Source organism: Zingiber officinale, chromosome 6B (assembly GCF_018446385.1).
Source record: "Zingiber officinale cultivar Zhangliang chromosome 6B, Zo_v1.1, whole genome shotgun sequence".
Taxonomy (NCBI): domain Eukaryota; kingdom Viridiplantae; phylum Streptophyta; class Magnoliopsida; order Zingiberales; family Zingiberaceae; genus Zingiber; species Zingiber officinale.
This window is the reverse complement of record NC_055996.1, coordinates 14,893,607-14,903,373: the sequence shown is the minus strand read 5'-3', so window position 1 is coordinate 14,903,373 and position 9,767 is coordinate 14,893,607. Positions and strand designations below refer to the sequence as shown.

Here is a 9,767-nt window from a genome sequence, read left to right as displayed (position 1 = left end):
TAAAAGTCATCAAAGAAAACTACTGCAACATATATAATTAATTTTTTTAATCGTAATAAAAATAAAAAAAAATTGTTCTCTTGAGAGAAAGTTAGATGCAGTACGAGTTCTGAATTACATGTATTTATAAAAAGATAAAGTTTGTAATATTCTCTCTGGGCTGGGCTATGCGAAAGCGGGCTGAAGTTGAGCCCGTTAGAGAGGACGATTGCAATGTAAGGACTCGGGTCCAAATTTGTCAGGTCGGTTCGGTTGGCGGATCCGCTTCGCAGTTGCATGGTGGATCCAGCAACGGCGTCCTCTTCTTCGCCATCTGCTCCACGCCCTTTCGTCGAACCCTAAGACACTTCCGCTCGCTTTCTCCCGTTTGCTTGCTGCTCCTGCTCGAGGAAGATGCCCCCGCGGTCGGTCAAGAAGGCCGTCGCCAAGAGGCCGTCGCTGAGGTCGAAGAAGAATCTCGCTGCGATCGATGAGTCGCCGTCGGCGGAGGCTGAGGGTGTGAAGAGGGAGGAGCTCAAAGCTGAGATTATCGCTACGCCGATGTCTGTAGAGGATCCTGTGGCGGATGAGAGAGTGATGACATCAGAAATCGATGGAGCGACGATTGCGACGGAGAAGCCTACTCAAGTGCTAGTTGAGGCTTTGCAGATTCAGGAGGTTGCATCTGAGATGGTCGAAGAAGCAGCATCTGTTGAGAAGGCTAGAGAACAAACCGTAGCTGATGATCCGGAGGATGCAAAGGAAGTTGATGATTCTTCCGTGCATCCTGAAAATGCTGAAGTTCCAAAGCATCCAGGCGATGTTGCTGCGGTTCTAGAAGCTGAAGAAGAGCACGATGTTGTGGCTGCTGATCAGGGTATGAATTGTGTGCCGTTCCCATGCCAAATCTGTTTTCTACGCATTTTTTTGTAGTTTAATTGTTTAGCTGAGCAAAAAAGGGATGCTGGACCCAGTTGAGATTCAGTCCATCGAGCTGATTTATGTTTTTTTTCACTTAATTCTAATTCTTAAATAAACACACTTGTTGCACGACTTCCTTTTCATTCTTTTTTTGGCAGACAAATATTTCTTTCTCCATTCTTACACTGATGTTGTTAAAATGCATTGTTAGCACATCGGATTGACCAGGTCTTCATCAGTTGACACGTATTAATAGTTTTTTTTCATAGTATGAAACTGAATGTTCATTTCTATTCATGAAGCTTGAGCTAGGCAATTTTATTTTCTATTAAGAGTCTAAGGTGTGTAAATCGAGACAAAGAGAAGTTCGCATAACCTAATTAAGAGCGATTTTGAGATTTATCTATTATTAGCAATTTAGGTGTGCATTGATTATGATGACAAGATAGGATCCTTGTTGTCAATGTCAAATACCTAGGACTCTAGACTTATCGAAACAAGGCAATTATATTTCCACATCAATTAGTTTTTGGCACATGAAAAGAGAAATTGATAGTGGTAAGTTACTTGGAGCATGGTACATTATCCATTTGTGGCTTAGGCACTATTTCTATTTTCTTAATTGTTATTAATATTACTTTTTTATGTTTATTAAAAGAGAAAAATGGATCTAATTGATTAGTTTATTACTAGCATAAAATTTTGCATCAAGTTTAATGATAAAATCCAGGTAGTTGAGCTCAAAGAGTTGGAGCAAACATAATTTAATGATGACGACTGGAATTTCTCCCAAGAGTGATCGGTGTTTTATCAAAATTAACTAGTATTTGCGTCTTCATACCAGATTTCTTTAGCTTTTTTGTGGCATTCAAATGGCTCTATTTGTCTTCTAATGTAATTGTTTTGATAAAAATATATATTCTTCAATGAGAGTCTTGATTTTTATTCCTGTGACAATATCATAGGCCAGGCAATAGGAAGACAAGAAAGAAAGTGACACGTTCAATAGATATTGAAACCTCTTACAGTTCCTGTGGATCATTTGGTATGGTGGAAAAAGGCCCAGTATGGAATCATAATTCTGGATTTGGTGCCATTATTTTATTTTGATCAATTTGTCTGAGTGAGATTGATCAGTAGGATGGTGTATTGATTTCATTCCATATGGGTATTCAACATTCAAAAAAATATAGCATTCTACATAAAACAAAAGGCTTGAAAGTTACGTATATTTTTATTCTATTCATAAGAACATTTGAATCTAATAAAACCAAACATATGAATGGAAAGAATCGTCCTGTTCATTTTATTGCTGATTCTATTCTATTCTATTTCAGATTCATCGTGTCTTGCCAAATGAACCATTGGGGGGTGGGGGTGGAATAACATTGTCTTTTTCCCCTAGTGATTGAAATCTAGACTATATCATTGTAACTCATTGATTTTCTTTATCAGGTAAAGCAAAAATAGTCAAGGATGATGATGAGGTAGATGATGAGGAAAATGGAGATGAGATCAAAGATGATGAGGAAGACAGTATTGAAGATCATGAGGAAGGTGGAGATGTAATTGAAGATGAAGACGAAGATCCAAGTGAAACTGAAGGTTCTGGAGAAGATGAAGGTGATGAGGAAGATGAAGGTGATGAGGAAGATGAAGACAAAATTGAAGTTGAGAAACTAAAAGATGGCTACACAAATAGAAATAGTGATAATGTCAATGAGGAAGAAAATGATGAGGATGATGCCTCATTATACGTTCAAACTCAGATGGCAGTGAGAAAAGACAAGAATTTTAGAATATTTATTGGCGGGCTGGATAAAGGTGCTGTTGAGGAAGATATAGTCAATGTCTTTGGTATGTTTGGGGAAATTCAATCCATAAGAATAGCTAAATATGCTGTGACACAGAAGAGCAAAGGGTTTGCCTTCATTCAATATGCTAAAATTGATGATGCAAGGAAGGTTCTTTCTGAGCTGAAGGATGGGGCAGAGGTCTCTCTATGAACCTGATATTATATTAAATTTTATTCTTTGAAAGAATTGATATTTTTGCAAAAGATCAGAGTTTTAATTAGGTAGATCGTCTTGCACTCTGGTTTTGCACAGGTGAAAGGCAAACGAGTTGGAGTATCAGCTAGCCAGGATAACAACTGCCTTTATCTTGGAAATATATGCAAAACATGGACAAAAGAACAAGTATGAAAGTGAAACTCACTTTATTTTGTTGTCTCTAACAGCTACCACATTTTTTTCTGCTTATTTTCTTAATTGCTCTTGATCTTTTTGTTTTTTAGTCTTGATTAATTTTCTTTCTATCATTTTATCCTCATTAAGTTCTCATGCAAATTTTGACTTTGCATGTGTATTCCTAGGTGACTGAGACACTCAGAGCGTATGGAGTTGAACACCTTGAGGATATACTCTTACCCGAAGATCCTAAAAAAGAAGGGAAAACGAAAGGTTTTGCTTTTCTTGAATTTAACTCACATTCAGATGCAATGGAAGCATTCCAGCGGTTGAGGCTACCAGATGCTGTCTTTGGTTGTGAAAGGAGTGCTAAAGTTGCTTTTGCAGAAACTTCAATGAATTTAAGTGAAGAAATAATGTTACAGGTTTGTTGGATCTTTTTTCTGTACCCTAACACTGTTTCATAGAACTATCAAAGTGCCTTAATATTCCTCTGGTGTTGTATGGAGATGACTGAATACATATCCATTTAAGTTTCACTTGGCGGTTGTGGATTAGCCTGATTTGGTTTTGCTTGTGTGTGGGTATAATGCTTCCAGTTCATAGTTGTGATCTTCGTTAGATTTATACTTCTTTGTTCATGGGAGCTTTTCTAGGTTATGTAATAAGTTGGACATACATAGTATCTATACTCTGACTTAACGGGAGGGTTAAAGATGTTAGGGGGCGCTTGGTTTGCGGAAGGGAATGAGAATAGGAATGAGATTCATTGAAGTAAAGAATGGGAATGGGGAGTTTTGAATCCGTGGGACCTACCATTCCCATTCCCCCCATTTTACTTGGTAATGGCCCAATCCCATATTTGGAGGTTTGAATCCGTGGGACCCACCATCAATACCCCAAACCAAACACTAACTTTCAATCTCATTCCCATTCCTCACTTCCATTCCCTCCAACCAAGCACTCCCTTAGGGTTATTAGTCTAGTGGATGTAGTTACACATTAGTAGAATTAGGATTTTTCATGAACGTATATATACCCATATAATAGTTGTTTCATAATGCAAAGTAAAGGATCATTTCCTAGTCCCCAATCCTACGGTTCTCTGCCCTTCCTTTGTAAATACAGCTGAACTTTATTGGTCATTCTGAACTTACCTATAAGACTTTGATATAAATTGCTGCTTTTTTCCTTGCATGATCCACTAATAAATTTTCTTTTCAGGTTACTAATTTTTTTGCTTGGAAAATGTATGTTTTTTGCAGGTCAAAACTGTTTATATTGAGGATCTTCCTGATTCTTGGGATGAAAAGAAAATAAGAGAAATTTGCCAACATTATGGTGAAATAGAGAAAGTACAGATGTTCAGAAAATCTGCCACCAAAAAGAAAGACTTTGCTTTTGTTAAATTTACTTCACGAGAGAGTGCTCTAGCTTGTGTGGAGGGGATGAATAGCAGCCAACATGGGGAAGGCGATGTCAATGTATGACCTGCTTCTGTATGCTGTGTGATGTTTGTAATGTCAAATTGTAGTAAGTTCTTTATGTATGCTTGAGTTCAGGTGAAAGTAAATCTTGCCAGGCCGCCTAAAGGGCGATTTGCTAAGCGGGCTGCTCATGGCGGATTCAAAGTATACAAGGATGACGATGTTATAGATCAAGTCCAATCCAAAAGAAAGAAAAGGTCCAAGTCCAAGCAGGTCAGTGTGCAAGGAGATTCTAAAGGAAAAAAGAAAAGAGAGGAATCAAGTTTCATGTCTCATGGTAGAAGTACTAAGAATAGAAAGCAGTGGCAATCTAACAAAGGAAAAAAACGTAGTGGTGGAGACGGGGGAATTGTAGTGAATGAACGGTCATCCAAGAAAGCACGCAAAGACTACTACCATGGTATGAAGTCACCAATTTTGACATAACATAATTACCTAATGCCCTGGATTTTTGGTTTTGATGGAACATTTTTGCTAATTCTATTGGAAAATGTAGGTAATACACATGGTAGACGTTCTTCTATTAAGCGCCCTTACTCAAAATATTCTATGCCAGTAATCAACTATCAAAGATATGGGTATGCTGGAGCTTCTGGATCCAATCCCTACCAGTCTGATCTCGTGAGATCTTAAATCTTGTTTCTCTTCCACCTTTCTCGTTGCCATTGCTGTCACTGATATATGTATGTGTGTGTTTCAAATGTGGGGTGGGTGATGATATTTTAGGCCCCTCATGCTGGATATCTTCCTGCTTCACAAGGTCATTACTCATATGGATATGAGCAGAGGTCTCTTTTTCGTCTCTTTATAACTTGTAGACATTCTAATTCATTATTGTTCTTGTATATCTGATTCTTTCTATGGTTCAGATTTTCTGCTTATGATATCCAAAGGGGTTCTGAGTTCACTGGAGGTAACCTAATTTCACTCACGAATGTGTTCTATAATTGTTTATGGCTAGTATTTTTGATGCTCCAGTTATGGATATACCTCTTCACGCTACAGCAATACTAAATTCCTTGTTGAGTTCATTTTATGGTTTCTGTATGATATTCAGATTATAACCATTGCAAAAATTTGTTTCTGATTTTAATACTTATTTATTTATGATTCTTCTTGATCAATTTAGCAGATATAATTATATAAATTGCTATCTGTTCAAGAGTTAATACTTATTGTATTGTTTCTCTCATCATGCTCTGCCCTTTTTGGTCTTCTCTTCACAAGAAGATTCTTTCCTCTTTTAAGTGGAGCATATCTTCATCTCATCATCTGCTCTTTATTTGCATCTTTCTTAGCTTTTCTCTTTTCTGTTGACCAAAATTAGTCCATTCCATTAGAGGTATTGCAACGGTCAATAAAATCTAAATATGGTTGACCAAAATAATATTATCTCATGTAATATCAAGAAGAGAGGAAAAAGAGAGAAAAAAGAGGATGCTGCTATATCAACTTAGTACAAACCTCTAGAATACGTGCAATTTCTGGATGCTAAGATTGAAAGTTTGGAACTCATTGATTAAGATTCCTCGCATTGTTTATAGCAAATCTAAGATAGTAAGTAGTGCGTTTGGCTAGTTATAGGTTCCCTGTCTATTTTTTCAAATATTGTGTTTGGTATAATTATTGGCTATGCATGTTTGCCTTCCTAAAAGTTTTCTCTGTGCTGCAGCTGTATCCACAGCTCGACCTTCCTATCCTAGATATTCGAGTTCAACTGGCTATCAGGTATTTTTTTTGTTTTTTATTTTTGTTGACTTTACTCTCAATGGTGGTTTTCATCCAAGGATGGATTCATACTCAGCTCTGTTTAATAATGGGTCCTGTTTTTATATTGTTATTTGTAGAATATAATTGCAGAACCCAAGGAACCGTAGACTGAATAATTACTACCATGTAGTAATATTTTAGATACTGGTTAAGAATTGCTGGTCTCAATGAAAAATACTAACATACTAACATTAAAACTGACCTGGTTGGAACCGCCCATTTAGTCCAGTCATACTTGACTCGTATATTTCTAATTGATTAGATGATTTCATACTTGTTCTGGTCTGATTGTAACAAGATTGATCCACAAGTGTCATTTTTCTGGAATAACCAAATGGAACCGTATCTTTTTGCAGTGATTGAATTTACTGATACCTACAAGTACTTTGTTGTCATCTTTACTCAGCTAACTGATATTCACATGCTTTAGGAAAGTCGTCAAACATAGATACAGATACATTCCAACATACTGAGATCAGATAATAACACACTGCTTGGTATAGCAAGATAGTTGAGGACCTTTGTTCATACAGCTAGAGCCCATTGAATGGCTCTGATGCATACCAAAAAGCATGGATTTCAATCTCATACTCTAGACCAATAGGGGTAAGACTTTCCATATTGACAAATATATAGAAATCATCATGTGGATGACATGACAATATTTTGAAGTGGTAGATATTAGAAATTTGAAGGGAAGCCTTGGCGCAACTGTAAAATTATTGCTGTGTGAGTTTGAGTCTCGAAAATAACCTTTTGCAAAGTAGAGTATGATTGCGTACGATAGACCCTTCTCTGAGACTTCGTATTGGCGGGATTTCGTGCACCGGGTTGCTCTTTTGGTAGATATTAGAAATTTATGTAAAATCAATTTGGAAAAGGATTCTTTAGTAATCCCATACTCGACTACATTCAGAATTCACATACTATTAAGCTAGAAGAATTTAAATAGAAAAAACCAATTTAAGCTCACAATCCATTTGAAGCTATAATATTATAATGTGAAATATCTCAAATTTGTTTAGACCAATAGTCCAATACATAAGGCAAATGAAGAGGTCACATTATTACGTTACAAGGCTAAGTTTATTGGTAACAATTGCAAGCTTTATTATGCTATTATTATCCTTCATTTATAATTTATGTGCAGCTTTAAAAATCAATTTTGAAATCCAAGGTAAGACTTTTTACAGAAGTCAAAGTGAGGTTGGAAAATATCATAATTTGCTAAAAGATTGTTACTATTTTATAGGGTAAACAAGAATATGAAATGATTTCATCGTTATATAACCTTATTGAAACAAACTTTGATGGATAGGTATTTTCTTCAGTTGAGAGTGCAGTTAATTAAAGTCCACAGATGTTGGTAGTAAGTATAGAATGTAGATTCATTGAAAAACATAGGTGGACACATCTGGTTTGTGTCATGTCTAAATTTCAGTCAATGCTGATATTGTACCTACCATTCTTGCCCATGATCAAGAAATGTAAGTTGACATCCAAAACCCTAGAAGAGAATTGATGTTAGAACTACATTCTTCTTTACAGGAACCAGCCTAGTCCCTTAAACCATACTTGAAAGAGTGTGTTCTTTAGACTCTTCTTAGATTGAGTTATTCAGTAAGGCGTAGTCAAAAACTTGGCACGCGCAAATGGTCTTTCTTGTATCTGAATTTGCAATAGAGGGTCACTTGCACTTTCTGATCTTAAATTTGAACAAAATATTATGGCCAGCCCTTCCGAATGCTTTTCCAATTGCAAGTTGCAACACAGTTAGTGTGAAGTTTCCGATTTGTTATCTAATGCTAACTATTGGCTAACCTTTTTCTGCCCTCAGGCTGGTTATACGTATCCAAGCAGTGGAGCATATCCCGGGCGCGGTAACTATGCACCACACAACTATTACTGAGGCACCAGTTATTGTTTATGAAGGCTGCCGACGGCCAGACGAGACGAGTGTCGGTTCACCCTTAATTGTTGTATCACCATCTCAGTAAAGGTTTGCATTTGGTTCAATAAGCTTCACTGCCATTTTAGATGAGAAAAACAGGGCTTATACTAAGCTCAATCTCAATGACAAGTGCCTACCCATGATGGTGTGGAAGTTAGCTTGCTCTTGGTTTTGTTGTGTAGTTGCTGCCTAGTTTTGTGAATCCGTTGGGTAAATTCGAGTGCTGATACTTAACCACATACTCATGTTCCTTTGGAATTATTAAAAAGAAGTGTTATATCAGTAATTATTTACATTAGTGTAGTCTTCTACTATGACTGTTGAATAAGCATTGAATTATTATTTTATTATTACTACAAGTACTGAAGTTGTTTGTAGATTAAAGTTGGTTGATGTGTATGTAAATATATATTAGTTTTAAAAATTAACTTAAATACTCCATTCTGTTGACTATGTGCTTCGACGGATCCAGCCCTTTACGCGAAAGGACGATTAGGCAAGCGGAGTGGTGGAGCTAACCTTAAGAATCGATGACCTTAAAAATTAATGAGCCCGGTCGAACAAATGACTTGACTCGATAAGCAAATAAATTTATTAATAAGATGGTTTAAGGGATCAATCAAGCTGCATGACCTGTTTAAGTTAAGCTAATTTAGTTAAGGGTTTTTTTTTAAAGAATTATATTTTTCAAATAGATTAATTATCAATTCAGTTTCATTAAAAAAAATTATCGATCACTAAGATAAATTACGAAAATATAAATGATGTGTCATTCTGTAGTTAACGTTATAGGATTATTATTATTTTTTTTTTTTGAAAGAAATTAGTCCACAATACACAATAACTAGGAGTCGAGCTATAAATGCTTGGAATTTATTAGGTTGATTATACTAAATGAGTAACTTGTATAGCATAATTGAATGCGTTAATTGATAAAAAAAATTAATCAAGACATTATATAGATGCTTAGAATTTATTAGGTTGATTATACTAAATGAGTAACTTGTATAGCATAATTGAATGCGTTAATTGATTAAAAAAAGAATTAATCAAGTCAGATAATATTGAATTTGGAATGACTGATTTGGTCCTATAAATTTTTTTTTATCCATTGTTAGAGTAAATCGGAGAAGTACATATTCTGAGATCCGTTATTACACAATCTAATACGTTAATTGATTAGATAAGTCAAGTGGACCGATCAAACTCAATAGGTATGAACTGATAATGTAGGTCAAGTCATTCTAATCGAGCCAGCTGGATTAGTTGAATAAACTAAGATGTCGAATATAGTAAATTTGATGAGTTAAGTATATTACATATGAGAAATATTTATTAGTATCAAGATAATATTCTTATAAATTAATCACATGAATTCTAACGACTATTTATTTCCTGAACCAAATGAAATAGTTATTTAATTACTATTTATTTCTTGATTCCTTTTTCTTGAATAAACGAAGGCAGCGG

At 35.7% G+C, this 9,767-nt stretch overlaps 1 protein-coding gene across 2 annotated transcripts; it reads left to right on the top strand.

The window, feature by feature from the left end:
* The first annotated feature begins 239 nt into the window (after positions 1–239).
* On the top strand, positions 240–8,595 carry LOC121992064 (nucleolin-like). 2 transcript variants are annotated; one of them, XM_042546199.1, is made up of 11 exons: positions 240–856; positions 2,356–2,894; positions 3,009–3,098; positions 3,275–3,514; positions 4,355–4,573; positions 4,652–4,976; positions 5,133–5,197; positions 5,303–5,364; positions 5,446–5,489; positions 6,249–6,304; positions 8,184–8,595. In XM_042546199.1, the coding sequence occupies exons 1-11, from the start codon at positions 394–396 to the stop codon at positions 8,253–8,255; spliced, it is 2,175 nt and encodes a 724-aa protein (XP_042402133.1). In that variant the 5' UTR covers positions 240–393; the 3' UTR covers positions 8,256–8,595. The 2 variants fall into 2 exon arrangements, with proteins under 2 accessions (XP_042402133.1, XP_042402132.1); XM_042546198.1 differs by having other exon boundaries at positions 5,073–5,197.
* The last annotated feature ends 1,172 nt before the right edge of the window (positions 8,596–9,767 follow it).